This window comes from Phalacrocorax carbo, chromosome 6, assembly GCF_963921805.1.
Source record: "Phalacrocorax carbo chromosome 6, bPhaCar2.1, whole genome shotgun sequence".
Taxonomy (NCBI): domain Eukaryota; kingdom Metazoa; phylum Chordata; class Aves; order Suliformes; family Phalacrocoracidae; genus Phalacrocorax; species Phalacrocorax carbo.
The window spans coordinates 13,481,631-13,504,910 of record NC_087518.1 but is presented as its reverse complement, the minus strand read 5'-3'; the positions used below and the strand labels follow the sequence as shown (position 1 = coordinate 13,504,910).

Below are 23,280 nucleotides of genomic sequence, written 5' to 3'. Positions count from 1 at the left end.
GCAGCAGAGCACCAAACTCCTGACTGGATCAAAACACGCCACTAGGATTTTGCAGACTGGTGGCTTACAGCACAGGAGGAGTCCTGGGCACTGAATTCCTGGTGAAAAGAAGGGCAGAGACACAGGACTACAGCCCAGGAGGGATCCCCCGGTGCAAATTTACACCTAATACTAGAAATCAGTAGCTTGGTAGAGCAGCTCTGAAACAAGACAGGCACATCTGCCTCTGCAGTTGCTCAGCACTTGAACACCAAAGCAGTTTTGGATGAGAAGTAATATCCTGACCAGTAGACTGATCTAATAAAAGCTGAAAGAGTATTTTAGAGAGATAAAACATCCTAGAAGAGTGGAATCTGGTGACAATATGAGGGTGTAATGCTGTTCTGGAAACCATGACTGCACCTTCCGCCTCCGATGCCTGAAAGGCCAAAGGACAGCAGACTGCAGCAGATACAGCACCAAGTGCCAGCTTTCCTTGGGGCATTCAAGGTTATACCAAGGCTGCTAAATATCACCCCTTGTCTTGCTTCAGCCTGGCACCACCAAGTGACACAGCAAGGACAAAGGGAGTAAGCTCTGCCAACTTCATGCACTGGATGGAGGAGGTGACACAGAGAGCGGCAGTTCTCAGCCAAAGTGGGAGGATGTGGGCAGTTAAAGAGATGAGAGTCCTTGGAGGTGGGAAGAACAGAATTAAGTTCGCACACACTGTATTTGGGACGAAAGGCATGGATCGTTAATACAAAGGAATCATAAGTGCGGATTCCCCACCTCCACCGTTTCAGGTAAGCAGTGAGGAAGGCAGGATCTAAAGCGTCACGGTCCTGCGGTGGCACCCAGCAGTCTTCTGCCTGCAAGACAGCTTTTGAATAGGGTGTCCCAAGTGCTGGGCTTTAGTCTCAGAGTGAGTCAGATGGAAAGAGCAGGTGGACTGGAAAGCAAACTCTTTCCTTCTGACACAGTTATGTGGGAGGTAACATGTTCAATTAGTTAGCGCCTAAGGCTACAAGTGAGAAGACATGGATTTTTTTCCTGGCTCTGTTACCAAGGCACTTTTTAAGCAAGAGCACTCAACCTCTCTTTAAACAGAAGTGTCCCCTCTATAACTCAGAGATGTTGGTACCTGCCGAGCCTTTGAGCTTGGATCCATAAATAGAACATGCCAAAATATTGCAACATATCATTAACCTGAACGACGGTGTGAGTAGAGACAAGCTAAGGACTGGCTTCTCCAGATGTCATTCCAAAGGCATGACACCAGCATACAAACCTGGTTCACCCCACTGGAAAATCAGAGTAATAGTGCTGAGGTGAGCACCACGGCTTCAGGGTATGTTCCCTCCATGAGGCTTACTGCAGCGAAGCTGGAAAATTAAACCTGAGAAAAGGATCAAGCAGACTTAAGTTGAGAAAGGTGTATGTGTGGGGTGGGCCTGAAATACTCTGTACGTGCTGTTTGCTAGAGGAGGGTGTGAAGCTTGATCCGTATGGGGATCTTCTAAAGAGGTATCGACCTTGTACAGCACATTTCAGCTTAGCAGAAGCCTTGTGTTCCTATAGAAGCAATTCCTAGAGCCCCAGGTAAACCACAGGTAGAATCTACACCAGGATTTATCCTCCAGCCCTTGAAATGACTCAGATAACAAACATCCCCCTTGGAACTCTGTTCACAGTCAGACAGCTCTTACTTCCAGGAGTGACCTACTGATATTTAGCCAGTTGTTTCTTTTAATTTCCATTTTAAATCTTGGCTCATTTGTCCCAGTTATTCCCTAGTTTACTATACTAAACATTTATTTCCTCTGTCTGGTATTTACACCTCCAAATCCTGCTAATTATTTATTGTGCTTCCCTTTAGCTGCTATCATCCAAGCTATGCCAGCTGCTATCACCCAGCTGAAATGTTGGCTTTACATTTCCCATAAAAGCCAGACTCTCCAGCTTGTTAATCATCCTCTCCTGCAGGGACTTGATTATAGGACCCAGTCCGTGCAAGAAAAGTTGTTACCCTCCCTGCCATAATTCTCTGCAGAAGGAGCCTGTTTCCCCTTGCCTGGCAGAGGTGCGATGACATGGCAGCCAGGCGAGGCGGTGTGAGGGTAGGCCGCGGTGAGGCGTGCGGGCAGCCGAGGGACGCGGGGGTCCCCCGGGGCGGTGAGCGAGCCCCATCCGGCCCAGAGCTGGATGAGGACCCCCGCCCAGAACGGCCGGGGTAGACCTGGTCGCCGGGCAGCGGGGTTCAGCACTGGGACTCATGGGGATTTGTTCCTCCCGCCCCGTTTCAGGGCAGGTCAGGGTCTCCGAACCCCGGCGGTGGTAGCTGCCGCCAGGACCTCCCCGCCCTGTCGCGATCCCTGTCGCGCAAGGGGACGGACGGGGACATGGCACCTTTAAAGCGCAGCAGGCCCGCTCCTGGAGTCCCGCCTTCCTCCCCTTCCCATTGGCTCGCTCTGCTATTTCTTTCGGTTTCTTGGTCTCTGATTGGTCTAACCAGTACCTCTCGGGGAGCCTCTCTCAATAGCATCACAGGGCACGGCCGAAAAGGCGTCGGCCCTGGCTCGCGTGGCACTCTGATCGCACCGCTCTTTATCGACGCTCCCTGACTGTGGGGAACCGCGGGGCCGGAGATGGCGGGGCCGGGCCCCCGCCGCTGAGCGCCGTCACCGGGGAGGCCGGGCCGGGCCGGGCCGGGCCCGCGGCCGGTAGGAGTGGGAGTGGGAGCGGGAGTGGGGCCGGGGCCGCGAGGGGGGCTCGGGGCGCTAACGGGGAGGGGCGGCGGGGGCCGCGGCCCTCTGTGGTGAGCTACGGGGCGGTGCGCGGCCCCGCGCGTGAGCCCGAGCCCGAGCCTCCCCCTTGCGCTGCAACAGCCACCCGGCTGCCCTCTGTGCGCGCCGGGAGCCCGGCGGGGGGAGGCTTCGCGCCTCGCCTGGGCGCCGCGGCCCTTCGGCCCCGGCCGGTGCCGGCTCGGGGGGCAGCGGTGGCCCGGGCGGACCCCGCTGCTCCCCGGGTCCCTGCCCTGCCCTCGGCAAACGCTTCGGCGGGTCCCTGGAAGGCAGCTTGGTGCCGCTTTCTGCGGCCCGGGAGAGCCCTCCCGTGGCGGGAGCGTCCGGCGGCACCGCGGCCCAAAGGAGCTTCCGATTTTGTCCAGCGCTCCGGTTCCTTTGGCAGCCTTCAAACGGGCCGTGCGCGCTTGCCAACGCGGGGTGAAGCGACCACGTAGCGCCGCTTTGCTTGTCGCGCCGCCTGCTCGCTGGTTGTCTGCGCGCCCGCCTCCTGGAGGGAAAAACCGAAACCGAAGCAACGCAACAAACGGCTTCGGATACTTATTTCTGAGAGACATCCCTGAACTGGGGCTCTCTAGTTTTGGGTTATTGATACTTCCGCTTTTGGTATTTTGGTTTAGTGGTTTTTAGCGTTACCATTCCTTTCTTTCTTTTTAAGTTAAGTTCAGAACGAGGTGTGAGAATGAAGCTTGGAGGGAAGAGAGGTCCTTGATCACTGGTGGGGAAGTCCCTGTCTTGTGAGCTGTGAGGGTGAAATGCAAAATGCAGCTGTTGTGACCAAGAGCGAGGTTTTAAGAGCCTCTTGAAGAGAAGAAAAAGAGGCTTTTAAAATTTTTCTTTTTTCTTCTTAAACGTTTAATTATTGAAGTAACAGTTGTATTTAAGCAGGGAAACGGACAGCATGGTTTTGCCTTGTACAAATACAGTGTTTTAAGGAGCAACCTCAACCCTAGTATGATCTGTACTCACAAAATTTTCTGACACTGTCTTCAGGAAGGAAGAAAGCTTTCATTTTTTTTATTAAAGCTGAAGCTCTGGTAGCATGTGATCTACCTTTATGTGGCTGGGCTTTGAGAGCACAGAGAATTGCCAGTGATTTGAGCCCCAGATTTCACTGACCTCTGATATGGGTATGGTGTCATGAATCAGGAAACAACATCCCCTTGGTGAGAGGCAATCATTTTCACGGAAGGTGCAGTTGAGCCTTCCCCAGCACTCTCTCCCAACAACCTCATGTGGGTATTCTTGATCTAACTGCGACTTGGGAGTCCAGTGCCTGGACAGAGGAACAAGCCTCAGCAACTCAGGCTGACTTCAGCTGTGGTGTAGAAAACCATTTTATTTTGGTTTCTGGTGCCTGGTGAATAGAGCTGCCTGCTAGAAGAAAAAGGGAGACCAGGACTGTGGCACTGGTTTCCTTGTACATGGCTACCGGGTGATTTTACCCATGTTGCGTAGGTTGGGCTGGCTGAAGGGAACAGCCCCGTGGAGGCAGGGTGTGGTGAGTGATCTCTTGGATATGCTCAGCTGACTGGATTTATTTTGGACTCGACAGGGCAAGGGTTTCGATGGTGTGCTGTAAGGAGCAGTTGCTGGGGATGACGAAGCCTAGCCGGATCATTGCCATCAGTTCCTAGTCCTGTGGCCGCAGAATTTTTGCTAGAATGGGACAGTTCTCCACTCCCTTGCTGTAGGCCTTAGCTATTAGAAAAGCATGGGGATTGTGCTGTCCAGCTGATGGCTTTGGCCACTCTGTCTTGTCATGTTGGATGTTCTGTTGCTCTGCCTTTGTGTATACTCCGTCTTGGGAGGAAGGATAGGATACTAATACCGGGCTGTAGTGAGCAGCTGGGCTGAGAGGTAAGCTTGATTATGCTTTGCCCTTTGAAACCTCGTGACTGGAGCTCTGTTACGTGTGTCCAGCTCCTCTCCTTATCAGCAGCTTGCTGCTGTTGTGTGATAGTGGTAGCTTCTAGGGAAAAAGAATGGAGCCTGTTCATTCTTTTTATGAGGAAGATGTTTTTCCCATGTAATTCTCTCACAGCTTTATACTTGAGCTCTTTTCAGTGTGACGGGCAGATAGAATTCATTGTCCCAGAAGAGATATTAAGAGATTGTGATGGTTCGGAGTTGATGATGTTATTCTGCCCATGCTCTGTGAGGTTTTTCTCTGCCCTTTCCCAGCTTTTTTAAAAATCAGGTAGAACTTTTTCTGTGTTGCCAAGTGTGAGCATACTTGTCCTTTCTACTACTGAGATGCAGTGATGTTTTGGAGTAAGAGAATGGAGCAAAATTATTAGCAGAAAATAATTCTTGATGATGTCAATTCAGAGAAGTGAGAAGCTGGAGGGAAGAGAGATAAATCTGGAATATGAAGGTTGTTTGCTGGAACCTCTACTAGAACGAGGGTTTTTTGGCCCAGATTTTGCCATCTCAGCACAAAGTTGATCCCTCCAGGTCTGCGTGTGTTTACTTAATGTGACGTTTCTTGTGTAGTACAGCATACAGCAGTTGCATAAAGAGAAGTCCCAGCTCAGTGAGTATCTGTCGGTAGGGATGAATCAAAGGGAGGGTTTGGTAGCTGAAGGTGGGGTGATCACTGTACCCCTCAGAAGACCTGGGAGGGGTGTCAGCCCCTGAAGAGAAAGAAGAGTCTGTGGCTGATGGTCTCGAGCAGCTTGTGGGGAAGGTGCTACTGAGCTCTAAAAGCTCAACAGATGACACAGGGCTGTGCTGATTCTTTATGACTTGTGAGTCACCCAGAACCTTGCAGGGAAAATACCTTCTGTGTCCTGTCATGGAGGCTGTCAGTTTTTGCTGTGCCAGCCAGGACTAAAGTCAAACAGGGAGATGGGTTTTTTGAGATTAATCTTGGATGGACTATAGCACACAGACTGGTAGAGCACTGTCTCTGGCAATGTGCATCTTCAAGATGCCAGCTGATGGAGGAGTTTTTTGTTTTATTTTTTTTTTTTAATCTGTGTGTTGTCTGTGACCACTTCCTTGGGGAGGGCCAGGCGTGATGATAGAACCTCGTGTTTGCATTCAGCTGGTAGCTAGTCAAGTGCGTCAAGGGTGAGGGTTGCTGTTTAGGGTGGGAAGAGGAAAGGATTTGCACAAGGTGGTACATCGAATCAGAAGCAGCCTTAGTAAGGTAAATCAGGTCAAAAGTCTAGTATATAATAAATCCTGATCTAAAGTACTGTGTGTCATAGTCCACTTAAACTTCCAAGGTGATCGTAGAACCAACAGAGGCATAAACTACTGCTGCAGTCTCTGCCAAAGCTACCACCAGTGCAGGCATGAAGCACGTGGAGTTTTATGGATGGCAGAGCAGAGTTTCTCTTTAACTTCTGAAGGGACAGTTAACATCACAGCAGTGTGGGGCCTGAGGGATGGACAGATGGTGGAAAAGATGTGAATATTCTCTCAGGAAAGGCAGTAGAAAATTTCATCAGGTGGATGGGAAGTTCTGTCTTGTCATCTTTCTGAGAGGCAGGAGAGGTGTAAGGTAGGGCAGGCAAAAGAACTGAGTGCCACGACTCTTCTGATTCTGACCATAGCTCTCTGCTGCCCAAGGGTTTGACCTTAGGAAACACGTTAGATAGCATCTGGTTCTGGGTTTGTAAACTGCCAGTGATGATGCTGATCTGTGTCTGAGAAGGGCAATGCAATTGAGACTGGTGGATGTAAAGAAGCTGGAGAACTTGTTCCTAACAGGGTTTTAGGTGCTGTCTTTTCACAGCCTTACTATTGCTCTTAAAATCAGAGTAGTTCTGGTGTCTTGCAGATGATTAGAAGAAAAATGCTGAATTTTGGCTTTTGCCAGTGTTGGCTTTGGAAGATAGCCTGTACAGTCCTTTTAGGTGAAAGTATGCGAGGCTTTCCCTGGTCTCAGACCATGGCGTTGGTAACAGCAACAGGTTTTTAGGTAGGGGAGTTCATTTTTCCTTTGCAATAGTTCAAATCTGTGGTGGGTTAACCCTGACTGGATGACAGGTGTCCATCAGAGCTGGCCTATCACTCCCTCTCCTCAGCTTGACAGGGGAGAGAAACTATAACAAAAGGCTTGTGGGTTGAGATAAAAACAGGGAGAGATCATTCACCAGTTATCATCACAGGCAAACCAGACTTGACTTGCGGAAATTAGCTTAATTTATTAACAATCAAATATCAGTAGGGTAATGAGGAATAAGAACTAAATCTTAAAAACACCTTCCCCTGACACCTTGCTTCTTCCCAGGCTTAACTTTACTTGCAATTTTCTCTATCTCCACCCCTCTAGTGGCACAGGGAGATGGGGAGTGGGGTTTGGGGTCAGTTCATCACATGTTGTTTCTGCTGCTCCTTCGTCCTCAGGGGGAGGACTCCTCACACTCTTCCCTTGCTCCAGTGCGGGGTCCCTCCCACGGGAGACAGACCTCCATGAACTGCTCCAGCATGGGCCCTTTCCATGGGGTGCAGTCCTTCAGGAACAGACTGCTCCATTGTGGGTCCCCTGGTGTTGGCTCTGTCGGACATGAGGGAAGCTTGTAGCAGCTTCTCACAGAAGCCACCCCTGTAGCCCTGCTGCTATCAAAACCTTGCCATGCAAAACCAACACAAAATCAAATAATTGACTAACTTCTTGGTCTTGGAAGCTAGAATGAGAATTTATATTCTGGTATACCAGGGTTTCTGTCTCCGTCCAATGATGCTGTGTATTGCTGCCGAGTGTTGATTTCTTCTATGAATCTGCCAAAGCTCAAAAAATCACAAAATTTAATCCAGCGTAATGTTATGCTATTTTGAAGGTGATTGTTACTCTGATACAAGATAGTGGTTTTGTACTGTCCACCCTAATGGCTGTGTGCAGAGTAAGGGCAGGTGGCATTTCATTGTGTAATACAGTCTCTCAGATGATGATAATTTACTGTAACAAGCAGGAAGCAGTTTTGCAGGGGCCTAATGGCAGGGATGTGTTTTTTAGCTCTGAGTCACAACTGATTTAATGTTGCTTTTTGTCTCTGCTGTGGTTGTCTTACGCTGTGTTTGACCTGGACCAGAAGGAAGGCAGGATGTTCCAGTCCATGATGTCTGTGATGACGTTCTCAGTGTCTGACAACATCACACATTCAACTGCCCTGGTGACAGCTCTGGATAATGTGACAACTTTGTCCCCGACAACAATGCAGGCGATCAATGACACCAACATCACTGTGCCACACAAGTGCCTGTTGTTGCTTTATGAGGACATTGGGAAGTCCAGGTGAGATGGAGGAAGTGGGACCACAGTCTGACCCTGGGCCAGGGGAGAGAGCTTTCTCAGAGTTTGGTTGAGAAGGGACTGGGGCTGGTGCCTTCCCTTCTAGATGCTAAGAAGAGGAAAAACACCTGTTTTATTTACTTTTTGCAGAGTCCGCTACTGGGATCTTCTGCTCCTGGTTCCCAATGTGCTTTTCTTTATGTTTCTTCTCTGGAAGCTGCCCTCTGCCAGGGCCAAAATCCGGGTCACTTCCAGCCCAATCTTCACTACATTCTACATACTAGTGAGTACTGCTCTGTGCTTTTGAACTGATGAGTGAGTGGTGTTTTTAATCAACACTCAAGAAAAATATCATTGAACTTGTGGAGAATCTAAATGAGAGAACCTAAATGAGATCTCACAGCGATAAAATCTACTTTTAGTTGAAGGTGTACTATAAGAAGTAGAAACAGTTTTTTTTTTTTTTTTTTTTTTTTTTCCCCCTGAATTCTTCTTTCCACAGATTCTGGGACCATATCTACTGGATTTGAGTGGACTTTGTTCTCATGTGGTGATTTTCTTTTTCTTCTTTTTCCCTTTTTCTTCTTTTGCTGCTTTGTTTTCTTGGTATCTAGTATCTTATACTTTCCTTGCTCCTTGCAGTAAGTAGCATGTGACACAAAACCAGTTCCTTCTGGTTTTGTACCAGAAAGAAGTTCTTCACTTCCAGAAGAAGGTTCACTACCTTCTTCACTGAGGTAGTGAAAGTGAAACACTGGAGAATAATTTGTGTGAAGCTGTTGAAAAGCTTGGTCATCTGCTGCAGAAAATGGTGATGTGACAGGGTTTTTGTTAGTCTGGGGATGTAGAAACCCAACCCTATTAGTTTCTTTCCCATCATATCGAAGTAGCAGCTGACTTGATGATGTTCTTGATACTTCTGAAGGTGGAAACAATATATAGGCAGTACAGTTATACTTCTTGGGGCATCTAAGATCTTGCCTGTTCTCCCCAGTTTAAAAAGGCACAGGCAACTTTTGATCACATTAAGGTAGTCTCTTTAGTAATCTCTGAACGTCATACCTATTAACTGTGATACTGCTCACAGGGCATGGTAAATGCAGCTAAGGACCTCCCTGAATTTGTTTAAAAATATAATTCAGAAGCTTTATCACAGGTGCTTTCTGAGATCCTGGCTTGCCTCAGCTCATAGTATAATGTTCTTGCTTTTCCTCGGTGAGATCACTACAGGCTGTAGAAGTAAATGCGTGTTTCAGGTAGGTTAAATGGGAGGCGTCCTTCTTTGGGCTGTGTGCCGGTAGTGGCATGGCAAAACCAAGAAGCATCAAAACCAAGTCTGAGCTAGTAGCCTCAACTGAGTCTTCGGAGGGAATCCTTGTTAGCTTTTTGATGCCTGGAGCGTGGGCAATGGGTTTTGGATAACCAGGTGTACACAAAAGTGCTCCAAACTCCAAAAATATTACCAGCCATTTCCAGTCTGGATTTAAATACTCCTTTATGCTTTCAGTAATGCATGACTCAATAAGAAGTTCATGTCAAAGGCTTTGAAAAGCAAAACTTCTGAGAAACCAAAGGGAGGACTTTTTCAAAATGGAGTGAGAAGTGGAGGGTGATGAAAGAGCCTTAGAGGAAAAAACTTTCACGCAGTTCGATCTTCTAGAGTACATTACTGGGAAATAAGGATGTAAGTGTATTCTGTGAGGATTTCCTTTCAAACGGTTGTTTGTCATGTCTTGAAGTAAAGCTTTCTTGTCGAGTCAGTGATTAAAATGAAGTTAATAGTTTGGAACAGGCTGCTCAGGGAGGTGGTGGCATCTCCATTCCTGGAGGCGTTAAAAAATAAACGTGTAGATGTGGCACTTCAGGGCAGGGTTTAGGAGACATGGTATTGTTGGGTTGACAGTTGGACTTGAGGATCCTAGAGGTCTTTTCCAACCTTAATGATTCTATGATTCTAATGTTTTATTATTTTTCTTTCATGCCATTTACATACCTTCTTTTCCTAAGGAGGAAGCATTCTGCTGGAGGTGGCTTATTGGTCATTTCTGTTCTTCAATCACCTTAGAATCAGCTTGGATGCTTTTTGTTCTCTGATAGGTTTAGCTGTTCATACTTGCATCGTTAGAATTAACCTATGACTCTGAGAATTTTATCTGGAAAAATCTGCTTTCTTAGAGGGTAAGTCTGCACAGCGGAGGTTAGATGTAGCCAACTGAGCTGTTAATTGCATAGTATGCCTTTGACAACACAGGAGTTGGTAAATTAGCCTTGCTGAGCTCCATTCTGTCATGCTTAAATGGTACATGAGCTGACTTGGGTATCTGTGTATTGCACGGTGGAACAGGGTCAGGTGTTTTAAAGCTGTTGGTTGCAGCTGCCTTTTTTTCCTCTGCATTCCTGAGTATTGTCAGTGTTGAGTGAGAGAACTGCAGATTTTAGTTTTTCCACAGATCTGAAGTGTGGTAGTTGGTATCAAGTGGCTTCTGTTATCTGATGTGGTTGATTTACGCAGTCGTTCCAAGCACTTGTAAAGGCATACCAAGATCTTGTAAATTAGAAGAATATGGAGTTTTGTCTGGTTTTACTCCTTCCCTGCCCCAGTGGACTGAAGGTGGGAAGACTGTTCGCCTGTAAAGATACTGTTGTAAGGAATGTACGAGACCTCTTCAGAGCTGTTTAATCTGACAGTTGAGGAAGTTTGTGCCTTCCTATATTCTAAGCCAGTACTCCTACATCTAACAGGCCTGAGGAATCTTCTCCGGCAAGTCAACTCTAATCTGCTGCAGGAAATCCTTAGTACACATTGTCAGGCTTGAAAGCTGACCTGGAAGTGGTATTCCAAAAGGGTTTCTGGTCACTGCTGCATATGTGCCTTTTGACATGAGCTCACTTTTGGTATCTTTTTGTGTAGGTATTTGTGGTGGCTGTGGTTGGTATTGCCCGTGCTGTTGTCTCCATGACTGTGAGTGCCTCTGATGCTGCTACAGTTGCTGATAAGGTAGGTACAACACTGATTTTAGAGGCTCTGCTTTGTGCAGTTTTTATGACAGCAGTTTGCTATGGCTTCCCTTTTATGTGCATACACAAAAAAATGTGGGTGTTTTTTGCAGTACTCATAGCTATGTGTACTATGGAATCCTGTTCTGATAGCTGTATCTAAATGATCACAACATCCAGGGCTGTAAAACAATGGACTTCCTAAAATAGATGCACAAATAGTGGCAGCAAAACTTTCCTGTTGCAGGGATGGAATGACTCTGCTTGGCAAGAGCTAAACATTCAGATACCTTCAGTGGGTAGGCAAGACCTGGCCTTTGTTACTCTTGCAATATTTGAGTGGCTCTTTGAAAAATATTTAATTCTTTTGTATTGAAAGCACATAAAACCAAATTCTCTTTTGAGACTGATATCTGAATGTCCTTGCAGCCACTCTGAGCACAGGGTGAACCCTTAGCAAACAGGAAATAGCTTTGTATGTGCTGTTCCTTTGTAGTCATTTGACTTGTAGCGGAATTATTACCTAAAAGAAAAAGCTCTGTAGCTCTTGAGCTGTTAGAGAGGGAAGAGCCACCCACAGAGTACAGGTCTTCTGGCTTTAGTCTCTGGGATCAGTGTGGTTCTTTTGCTTTTCCTTGAATGTTACCTGTCCAAGCATTGTAATGCACTGCATGTTTTGAGTGGCTGGATGTTTGTAGCATTTTCATTCACCTTTGTTGAATAGATGTAGGTCCAGGGCTTGCATAATGGGGAAGAGGTGAGAAGGTGCTTTTCTTCAGCTCTCTTGGTGTTGCTGCTAAGTGCACATTGCTGGGAAGTCATGCAGTAAGACAGATAACTGTCGATTTTTCCTGTAAACACATGTTCTATCATGTCTTTTAGGGTTCTTTTGTTTTCTCTTTTATATGTATATATATATGTATGCACACACTGGTTTTTCTGAGATTACATGGAATGCCTCTTAAAGTATGGTGTATCTTCAGGAGAGAGTGCCATTCAGTGTTCAGAGGAAAAGGATTAACAAGCCAGAGTCTGGGTTCTTGTTCTAGGTTTGGCACTGATTTATTGCATGACTACCTGGAAAGCTGCCTCACCTGCTATTTTTTTTGGTCTTGTTTCACCAAATAAAACATGGGAATGAAAATGACAGTCTGGAAGTGGGAGGGCTTTGGAGTTGAGTGTGCTTTAGATTTAGGTACCAGTAGCTTTGGCAGAGTGCAGAATACTGAGTTTGTTCGCTCATTACTGTACTGCAGAATCTACTGCTTTAAGAACTGGCCCTGTTTAATATTACACTTTTGAAGTCATCTTGGGTTTCTGCTGCTCAGGAGTACAGCAGAAAGAACACATCCAAAACAATTGACAAGTGTGGCAAACCATGGCCACTTCCTCTCTCCAAAGGCATGCTATTTGCTCACTCCCACACAACTGTTCTGTTTCACAGGCATGGACAGGGCTTGGAACATGTGTATAACTAATATCCCTACAAAGCATGGGGAGAGTTTGTGGAAATTACCTGCTCCATTCAGAGGCTGCCATCCCTTGGAGCAGAGAGTGGTGTTTTGCTGTATTAACTTCCAACTGGTTCCTAGCTCTATCTAATCATGTTTGTCTGGTTTCTGTTATCCCTCAGATCCTGTGGGAGATCACAAGGTTCTTCCTTCTGGCGATTGAACTCAGTGTGGTGATTCTAGGCCTTGCCTTTGGTACGTGTCAGGAGGTTTTTGAGTGCTTTGAATGTTTCCTATTTCCTTTCTTTCCACAGAGGCTGCATCTGTAAGTTTGTGGAGATGCTGATTCTATAAAGTGAGGGAGCTCTAGGATAAAGACAAAGGACAAATTTAGAATTTCTAGTTAGAAATGGCTGAAAGACTGATTATATTTACAGATCTATGGCTTGTGCAATTTCAGGGTTTATACGTACTTTCTTTGTCCTGCATGCATGTGGTGAAGGACTGTACAGCTTAGGTGAAGAAGACTTATGCAAAAATCAAGTGTGATCTTTGCTTCAATCCCATTTTATTTAAGATGGTTCTTTTGGGGGTCCTTCTCTCCCCTCCTTGGTTGATTCAATCCTGGCTTCATTCAAACGCTTTAGCTGTACCTGCAATCTGAAACTCCACTTTTTTTCAGTTGTACAAGTGAAAATGCTATTTGGAGCAACTCTTCATGTGTGTCGGGGTAGAGGAGAGGGTTTGGTAGGTATCCATGTTGCATCTGCCAGTGGAACATCTGAGCACCAGCTCTTTCATCCTTTTGAGGGCTCATAGAATAATTTAGGTTAGAAGGAGCTTCTGGAGATTGTCTGTGACAGCATGTTCCAGCTCAGATTTCTCTAAACTATGTAAGCCCTTCTCCCCTGCTCTAATGCAGTGTCCCATCAACTTCCTGAGAAGAAACTTTACAATGTCTTAGTATACATGGTACTGGAGTCATGCCTGACCTTTTTTTGGTAACCCCAGCGGAAAGACTAGCTGCTTTCTCTATACCAGTGTGGGCAGGAGGAAAGAAAGTTAAAATCTGTTGTTTTGTAAGTATTATTTTGTCTGTGAAAGGCTCAATTCTCCAAACAGGGAACCAGTTTCTAGTGGTTAAGTGAGCTTTAACCTTCCCTTGGAGGCCTTTGAAAATACAGATGTTTTCCTGTATTGGTTTTGGAGAGAACTGATTTTTACCAGGGCTGAGATCACATCCTGAGTCACTCCTGTCTGTCTTAATTCCAGGTCACCTGGAGAGCAAGTCAAGCGTGAAACGTGTTCTGGCAATCACTACAGTACTGTCTCTGGCATATTCTGTCACCCAGGTGAGTACATTGGAGAAGAAGAATTAGTCTTTGCAAAAGAGGGGACTTTGCTTGGACTCAGGCAGTTAGATGTGAGACTCCTATCTGGAAAATGGCAGCTTTGCTCTTTGGATGAGGTTTTTGGGAAAACTGGGTGCTTGTGGCAATGTATGAGGATCCCCAGACCATACACCAGATTGTAACTCCTTGTCCTCTATGGTATGAAAGGCTCAGCCAAGGTGGAGAAATGAGATGAGGTTCAGATGGATTGCCTTGTTGGAACAGGAGCGAGAGGTTTTTCACACCGGAGCTGCAAGTTCTGAATCTAGCCTCAAGTGTGATGAAAACTAGATGGAGAGACCTGAGGTGTGCTTGCCAGATAAGTGGCCCACTGCACTGCCCTTGTCTCATGACTCTGAGAGCTCTTGCTTCCCTTCAGTCTAGCAGCTGGCTTGCTATCTCAGTTTATTAGCTGTGTCTCCATCTCTCTGAACAATGCAGTATGTGTCTGGGTTTATTTTTCTCCTTGGTATGTAAGTGGTCAGCCCTGTGTCTCTGTGCTTGGGGCAGTGCCAGAATAACACACAGATCTTTGTTCTGTGACCAGGCTCTTGCTTGCGGAGGCAGTGAGCTGATCATTACCACATGACAAAGCTGGAGGAGCCTCATTAAACATCAAGTGTTTGAGCTATATCTGGGTTTAGTAGTGTTTACAAGCACTTTTTCTCTGTGCTCTCTGTATGGTAGCTTCTGTTCATACCATTTTTCAGGAATTCAGGTGAATGAGATAGTGTCCTTTCCCAACTCTTGCACAAGCGTGGGCTTGTGGATTTTGTGGATTCTGGATGTTTCATCAGGAAAGGTCTACTTTAGAGATGGAAATATAACTCTCATTGTATTTCAGAAAGACAGCTGCTTGTATCCCCTATCCCTTCATTCAGTCTCTCTTCTGGAATGTCACTGATGATGGTTTCCTTCAGATGCAGATTCCTGCCACATTCTTCTCACTTCTCTTTGGTTACTTCCTCCTCTCCTGTGTGAGCTTAACTTGGTCTAGCAGAGTGATGGTTGGGTCTTAGGTGGCAGGGACAGCTGTTGTCTGAACTGCTTTAAACACAGTCTCCCTTGTCCAGGCACCTGCCCCAGCGAGGATGCTGCCTGTAACAGAATCATGTTGGTGCTGCTTCTCTCCTAGGGCACCCTGGAAATCCTGTACCCTGATGCCCACCTCTCAGCAGAAGATTTCAACATCTATGGCCATGGAGGGAGACACTTCTGGCTTGCCAGCTCCTGTTTCTTCTTTCTGGTAAGTACTGGGAATGTGTTATGCACTCTGATAACTTCTTTGTGTTTTCTAAACGGGGCAAGGAGGATGATTTGTGTGTAATAAGGCCCTAGTCCCCCTCCTGCCTGATACAGTGCAGCATTGATGCTTCTTGTGTGGCAGGGAAGCTGAAGCAATAAAGGTGTGCTGGGAGTGGTGTAAGCTGTGGCAGCTGAATTCCAGCTGAACTTGGATGTTCTTCACTCCCTTGTTCCTCAGTGACCAGCCTTTTTTGGTATGGGAGGCCTTCACATCTGCACAGTCTGCACTGGGTGTGATGCCAGGGGGTCTGTGCCCCTGTCCTGAGACATCTAGGGAGTGTGTGACACCACACACAATCCCTACAAAGATTGTTGAGTTCAGTCATCAAGCAGCTGTGGAACAGTTAGTTCTTTGTCTCAACAGGTCTATTCCTTTGTGGTGATTCTTCCAAAAACTCCTCTGAAAGACCGGATTTCTTTGCCCTGTAAGTGTGTTCCACAGACTGTAGTGTGTTCCACAGTATAGACGGAGACAGTGCCAGGATAAAACATAGGTGGGAGTAAGAGGTTCCTGTATCTGGTTGTGCTGCAGATACATTCCACTATCTCAGGGTACAGATACATGGCAAAGGACTGAAGTTATCCCTGGAAAAATAGTGTGTTGTGCCTTTTGGAGAGCAGAATAAGATCAATTACATTGCTACTTCAGTAGCTACACAATTACATTAGGAAAACAAGATTTACAGCTCAGTTAATGATACAGATGTAATGTAAATATATAATTTTCAGAGAGCCGTAAGAAATGGCTTCTTAACAACAGCTTCCTTTGAAATGCATGTATGGTGTTAAAGTCTACAGGGTGGTTGTCCCCTGGGAAAGAAAGGCTAATTGGGAGCTGCTTAATAATGTTTATCTCTGCATTTACTTTATTAAGATGCTTCTCTAGTTTTTGTTGCAGAATATCTGCAGTTCTTGAATAGGAAGAGAAGCTGTTACTAAGTTGTTTGCATTGGGCTGTTCTTTCTGAGTAGTGTTGGCATCTATGTGTGGGGACCCTGAGGGAGTTGGTATGTGTGGCACATGCCGCAAGCAGCTGGTGGTCCTGTGCCTGATCTGCCTAGTGTTCCAGCATACCCTGCTGCTCCTGTGCAGGTCTCCTGAGCGGTTCTGTTAGCGCTGTACATCAGAAGGGCACAGATTCTGGTTCAGCTGTGGGGTTTTTGTTTGTTTTTCTCACATTCACTTATGTGGCTGACACTGGTTCCAAATGTTTGCCTATAAAATCTTTGCATGTGTTGCCATGACCATGTTTTTTGAAATCTATCCTGGGTGTGTGTATACACATGCAGGAGGGTATGGTTTAGTCCATTATACCTCCATCAGTCCTGCCAGCACGGGACAGGAAAATGCAGTCTTAATTCTGCAGTTCTTAAACAGACAAGATGGTGAGATGCTTCTGTTTGGTTTGCCATCTCCATCAAAGATTGGCACTGGGCTGGTGCTTAGAGGTTGAGCTTCATATCCGTCCATGTCTTTTCCACAGCCAGGAAGAGTTTTTATGTTTATGCCGGAATCCTGGCACTGCTGAACCTGGTGCAGGGCCTGGGCAGTGCCCTCCTCTGTGTGGATATCATAGAAGGACTGTGGTATGTATGCTGGGGGAGGAGTTGTGCAGCCCAGTTTCTCATGTTGCATTAGAGTGTCCTTCAACACTGCCTCTCCCAAGAAAACAAACTCGTGCTGTGTTCCTAAGAAGGAGTGAAGCTGTTGGTTCTGTTTTGTGTCAGAAGACCCCTTAAATGGTCAGGAAACTCAGGAGTGGGGAGGTCTGTGGAGCTGTGCGCTCTGCGGTTGTCCTGAGGTGGTGAGTGAATCCACTGATGCCTGGCCATTGGCTCGTGTTTCATAGGGGCGGAAATAGTCTGTTTGCTAGAAATAGCATGTAGATACCCTTCTTCATATCTGGAGTCTCGTTCTGTTGGGATTGGTGTCACTTCTGTGGGTCAAAATTGGGAGCACTGAGACTGTGCTCTTGGTCAGACCTTGGGTCTTGGCATGTTTCCCCCGAGTGTCTAGGAGCAGTGACACATACTGATGGCAATGTCTGTTACTCTGCATCAGTTTGAATTTGTTTAGCACGAGACTTTTCTTGTCCTCTGCTTGGACACGCTGTAGGGAAACTGGATCATTCTGGGGGGCTGTGTCTGGTGTTATCCAGCTGCATTGTGCTTAAGTGCTAAATTCCTTCATGTTCCCTTTTGCCGTTGACAGCTGTGTTGATGCTACCACGTTCCTTTACTTCAGCTTCTTTGCACCTCTCATCTATGTGGCATTCCTGAAAGGCTTCTTTGGGTGAGTAGCCAGGAGCAGGAGTTCAGAGGGTATATATTGTAATTTAATTGTTTTGCACTCAAGTTCTCCCCAGCTGTGGAATAAAGACAGCAATTAGAATGCCAGTTAGGCAACCAGTTTTTAATTTCTGGCCTTGAAATTCTTCTTGTGTGACCCAAGGCTGCTCGCTTCTATCCAAGACTCCTTTATATGCAAAGTAGAGCTGATAGCTGTATTCCTTTCAAATTTTTAAGGACCACGTCTTCAGTGTCCGCATCCTGTTTAGTACAAAGTTTTTTCTGCTGAAGTTGTTAACTAAATGGTTAGTGAGAGATTGAGTCCAGGAAGGTTAAATGGGATAGGTTTACAAGAAAGATCTAGGGGTTATTTATCGAACATATACAAAATTATACGTGGTTTTTTTGCCGGGTTAAGTATAGGTGGCCCGTCCACCTCGGTAAAAACTGGTGATAATTGTCTTCGGCAGGATAGGTGAGACTGGTAACTCTTTGGCTGAAGATTCAAGAGTCACCAGCTAAAAGCCCTCGGGAGTGTGATTCCTGGGTCGGGGTTGCCACCGTGTGGCCACTCAGAGGAGATGCGGAGGCTTTAGCTTTTATTGTCTGTAAGCAAGGAACAGCAGGCTTTACTATAACTGAGAACATAAAGTGCTCCTAAAATATAAAAATGTGCCTTTTCTGCCTTCTGAAATCAGAAGGGAACAGTGTTTGGAGTTAGAGAAAGAAACTGTTGATCCATAAGTGTTTGTATTTTGTTTTTTCTGATGCGCACAGCTGGAACTTGAGGTGGACTCCTGTTCTGTTGGTGTTAGTGACCAGGCTGCTGTGGAGTCCAGTGGTCTTTGGATGCCTTTGCCCTTAGTAATTCAGAACTCCCGAAGATGAGAACACCTTGCCCACACTAGAGTCAGGATTCTGCCATTTTTATTTCTCTTAGGTGACACTACTCCAAAGCTAGCTTTAGCATTATTTTATGGCAATTACTCTGCTAGGTATATTTCAGGAGTGAAAGCTAGTGTGAAGAGTTTTTAGGATCTGAATACACAATTTTAGTGCTGCTGAGTTTCAGTTAAGGATAACTGGCTGTGATACTACATTGCTTAAACACATATTTAAATCTTTAATCACTCCAGGTCTGAACCGAAGATCCTTTTCTCATACAAATGTCAGGTGGATGAACCTGAAGATGTGGATGTGCACCTGCCCCACCCTTACGCTGTTGCCAAGAAGGAAGGAATGGATTCTGGATTCTACTCGAGCACGCAGATTGACACCACAGCCTACCTGGATGACGTGGCCTCTATGCCGTATCATGTGGGCAGCATCAACAGTGTAGACAGTGACCGCTGGAAAGCCATCAATGCCTAAGGCAGGGCTACCCGCTTCACACAATGCCTCTTTTCCTTACAAACTTGCTGATACCACAGATGTTAGGATGTCCACTGGAAAACTGTCCTTGGTTATCTGCCATGGCTTTCCTCTCTTCCTTAGGATCTCTAAAACCTATTGCGGAACTAAGTTGGCAGCCCAAATCCTGTCGGAAAGAACATTTTTTTGTCTCTCCCTGAGAACAACATAGAACAGTTTTGTTCATAAACCTATAAACACTGAACTTTCCTGATCCTCTGTGTTCCAGATGTGAATATGACCCAGAAGACGTGCCTGACTGGCACCTTTTCCTTTTCAATGACTGAAAGCACTTGTCTGCCAATTAGGGGAATGCTGTTTAGCGGTGAGGGTGTTGACTTGATTGCAGTATTGTACATAATAGAAAGAGTTCGATGGCTGAAACCAAAGATGGTCTTCCTGGGCTTTTTCAAGCAGCATGGTTGCCTGGGTCATGTCATAATGCAACAGCATGGGTGGTGATAGCAGTGTCTGAAGAGGGAAGAAGCTGGTCAGCTGGGCTCATCTCTGGTTTCAGCTAATACTGATGAAAGTAATGAATTGCCATTGCAAGGGGCTAAAAGGAGTCTGCTGAGTGTGTGGGAAGGGGAAGAGAGATATGAAGAGGAATGAACTGTTCCTTGTGCCGTGGGAGCGTCTTGAGGGGCTGGTAGCTAGCAGCATGGATGTGAACTGACTGAACAATAGGGAGACAGAAGGACAGACAGTGAACACTGAATCAGGGCTGAGTTTCAAGAATAAAACCTGTGAGGTAGGTGCATTTTCCATCTGTGCCCGGCTTTGTGGCTCTGGCAGGGTCTTGGAGAGTACTGTGAAGGAGGAAGCTGACTCTGTAGATGAAGGCTCCAGAGATGTTCAGGTGCCTGAGATAGAGCAGAAGCCCAGGATGAGTCTGATCTGTCAGTATTTAGTGACTGGAAACTCTCAAACACCATAGGTGTGCTAGAAGCAAGCTGGCTGGTATTCTAAGTTGGGAGACAAGTGGGAGATGGACGTGTTTCTCCGGCAGTGCCCTTCGCTTATGTTGCAGTTCAGAACCCCAGACTTCTGCTGCTCTGAATAGGTTTTATGGCTTGATATGTTGAAAAAGACTTCTGTGCATGTGGAGCGTGGTTCATTTAAAGACTCTCTAGAACTTCTTATTAATATCTGTGCTGGAAAAGGGACTACTGTTGTCTCAGCTGTCTGGCACGCAGTTTCAAGACATTGTGTTCCAATCCAGGGGCTGTTCAGCCAAAAGCTGCATCAGGCTGGTTTCTGAGACATACTGTGCTCTCCAAGGATGAAGAGGTATATTCCTCTAGCTTTGGGTGTGCTTTCCTACCTGGGTCCTCCAGTTAGGTGGAGATCTGCTATAAGCAATAGCAACTTTCAGTTAGAGATGGTAGGAAGAGGGAATTTGAAATGTTTGGGGACTGTGAATCTCTTGCCCCAGCTCACTGCTTTTTCTGAAGAATATTGAGGTAAGTGTTTCTGGGAAACTGTCGTGCAGGGTGCAGCGTGGAGGTGTTAGTTTGGATCATGAGCAGCTAGGGGAAAGCATTTGCTACCAGGTGTTCCCACCGTAGGAGAAGAAAGTTGGAGTGAGAATATGAAGTTCATATTGATTGCCAAAACTATGCAGGCCCTTTGCTTATCTTTTTTTGCTAATGAGCAATGCAGCCTCTCTGTTCTGCCGGTGGACTTTGCCCTGCAGGCCTCTAGCACTGGCACCCTGAAAACAAACAACCCCCCATTTTTTTTTTTTTAATTTACTTTTGAGGAAAAATGGTTTCCATTTGTCTGTGTGCAAGAGCTGAATTGTCTCATGTAGGTCAACAGCCTTTCACATTTCCCCTCTGTTCAGTGACTACGTAAGGGCTGGACAAGCAACTGGCCAAGTCAGCCCTTGCCACATTGGACAAGTGTTCCATGCTCCTTCTGTCACTTGCTGTGAATCGGCCTGAGCCATGCTTGCTTGCTTACTCTAAAAGGGATGGATGTCATGGTGCCTGAATTGCCCTGCTGCTCCTCCTAATGCTGCTTCCAACGCTGATCCTGAATTGCTGTTACAAAGTGTGGGGAAACCTGCAAAGTTTCCCTGGAGTTGGTGGGCCTTGGACAGAGGCAAGAGATATGAAGGTCTTAAAGCAATTGGGAAATAAAGGAGCAACTACTTCTCCGTCCCAAGGCATATTTGCTGACTCTCAACACCCTGACCGAGAGGAGTTATCTGCCCTCCTTGGTGATGTGAAGAGCAGGTTACAAATTTGTCTTTTTATTAGCTGAATTCAGTGCTGAAGGATCACCTGTGCAGGTGGTCAACACTTCCATCCTGTCCTTTGCTGGCAGGACTCCAGTTTTTCTGGAGTGTCCCACATTCTGCTGCTGAGGAGCTTCTGTGCTAGGTCATCGACTGACCTTCCTCCTGTTCTATTTTTATGTATATATAATGCTTTAGGCCATATTCAAAGTGGTCCTTGAGCGGAAGTGTTTTGTGGGATGTGGGGTGCTAAAAAGAGAGAAAATATAGAATAAATGTATATTTTTGTTTGTAAAATAAAGAAATAAAATTAAGTTTGGCATAAATGGTCATATTTTCTTTCGCAAATAATGCATATTATGGAGAAAAAATAACTTTCAGATTTTTATTAAAATCCTTGTCAGAGATGGACTTTTTTCCTTCTTGGAAGGCTATTACTGGGACAGCAGATGACTGCAGAGAGTTGTCTCCAGGTCTAAATAATTGCCAGTGAGGCCTTTGACTCTTCTCTTGATAACTGGATCTTGCTGTTCCTGGGCATATCTAGCATCAGAGGTCCTGCCATAGGAAATCTTTGTCCCTTGCTTGGGAAAGGGCTCATGTGGCAGTTGGAACTGGCTCTTGCTTGCTGCTTGCTCTAGACTTTGAAATGAACCCTGTGTGTCAGGACTAATTCTGGCTGCAGGGAGGACATGATAGCTGAGCAACAGCTAAGCATGCTGGCAGTAATCGGCACCCATCAGGTTCTCTTTGGCAGGGGTGTACAGGCTGGGGAAGTGGGGTGAGCCTTGTCTTAGCCTTGGGATGGGGTCATGCCCTTGTACAATAAAACCTTTCGGAGCTCCTTCCAGGCTCCCTGCAGAACACTGGGGTTTGCCCTAGGAGATGCTGTCGCTGGAGTTAACTTTGATGGCATGCTCTCCTCCTGCATAGGTGGGGAGGCGGCTGTGTTGCTGTACAGCTCCTCCACCATTATCACAGCTGTTTCCACGTCAGTGTCCCGCAGGTAGTGGGCCCTGCTGGGCATCTGTAGGCTCTTGGAGATCACAGGAAGGCATGGCTGTAGCTGTGACATGCAGTTTTTTGTCTTTGCCCACTCCCCCCTTGGATCTTTGCAGATCATGTCTGCCACCTGGCTGGAGTTAACATCTGAAAAAGGCCTAAGGAAGGATGACAGGAATAATCAAAGTTACAGGAAGACTTCTGGAGGAGAAATTACATGGTTGAGAACTCGCCAGCCTGGAAGAGCAGTGGCACATGTCTGTGAAACCGTGAGAGGATAGAGGCGGTGAATAAGGGATGACTGTTCACGGGTTTTTTCAGTACAAAAACTGGGTGCAATCAAATTAATTGAGCAGGCAGCAGATGACAAATAAAAAAGAGGCTGGTGAGAGTATTCCGGGAGGGATCATGGTTTGACTTTAGCTGGACCTTTGCTCTTGCACTGGATGTGTGCAGTATTTCTGTATTGCAGCGCAAACATGTGACGGTACCGTGATGCAGTCCCCCTGTCTTGGGAACTCAAGCAATAGGCCAAGTCCCTGGCATACAAGGTATTGCACAAATAACAAAAGTATTCCCTGCTTCCAGGAACAGGCTGTAGAAGAGGCCTGGATATCTTGTGTGGCAGAGAGCCCTAGATACCTCCTTAAAGCTGGCCAGAGTCCCACTGCTGACTCAAAGCTGTGGTTGCCACATTAACTGCAGTGAAGAATAAGCATTAAACAGTTAAAACTGCTCCAATAAGTAGTGTGTTGATACCAAGGCTTCTCTGACTCTCTAGCCACAAATGCACAAAATTGTCTAGGTCCTTATGTGGCCTGTATTTCTGGGAATGCAGAAAGTTTGTTTGGAAAAGAGCCTTCAAATCTGCTGTTTCTCAGTGTGCTTGTTGTGTGTTATAGATCATCTTTCTCCTTCCCTTGGTCTAGGCTGTGGATTGCTGGTGCCTGGTGACAGGGACTGTATCTGTGATTGCCTGACCTATGCGGGACCTGCATGTGCCTATTGCAGCAGGTAGCGGCACAGGGGTCTTGCCGGAACAGGGTGGCTGGAGGGAGCGGAGAGGTTAATTCTGCCTACAGAGCAGCTGCTGTAGAATTGACTAGAAGTCAGACTATAATTTTGTTTTTAATCACCAGAGAAATGTGAGCTGACACGTTGGGGCG

The 23,280-nt window shown here is 46.4% G+C and overlaps 1 protein-coding gene across 3 annotated transcripts; it reads left to right on the top strand.

The window, feature by feature from the left end:
- The first annotated feature begins 2,573 nt into the window (after positions 1–2,573).
- On the top strand, positions 2,574–21,426 carry TPRA1 (transmembrane protein adipocyte associated 1). 3 transcript variants are annotated; one of them, XM_064453749.1, is made up of 11 exons: positions 2,574–2,702; positions 7,829–8,031; positions 8,179–8,311; positions 10,940–11,026; positions 12,659–12,731; positions 13,749–13,828; positions 15,003–15,113; positions 15,537–15,597; positions 16,656–16,758; positions 17,384–17,464; positions 18,597–21,426. In XM_064453749.1, exons 2-11 carry the CDS (start codon positions 7,841–7,843, stop codon positions 18,829–18,831), a joined length of 1,155 nt encoding a protein of 384 aa, XP_064309819.1. In that variant the 5' UTR covers positions 2,574–2,702; positions 7,829–7,840; the 3' UTR covers positions 18,832–21,426. The 3 variants fall into 3 exon arrangements, with proteins under 3 accessions (XP_064309819.1, XP_064309820.1, XP_064309818.1); XM_064453750.1 differs by lacking the exon at positions 2,574–2,702 and adding an exon at positions 2,844–3,389; XM_064453748.1 differs by lacking the exon at positions 2,574–2,702 and having other exon boundaries at positions 3,412–8,031.
- Positions 21,427–23,280: the final 1,854 nt, after the last annotated feature.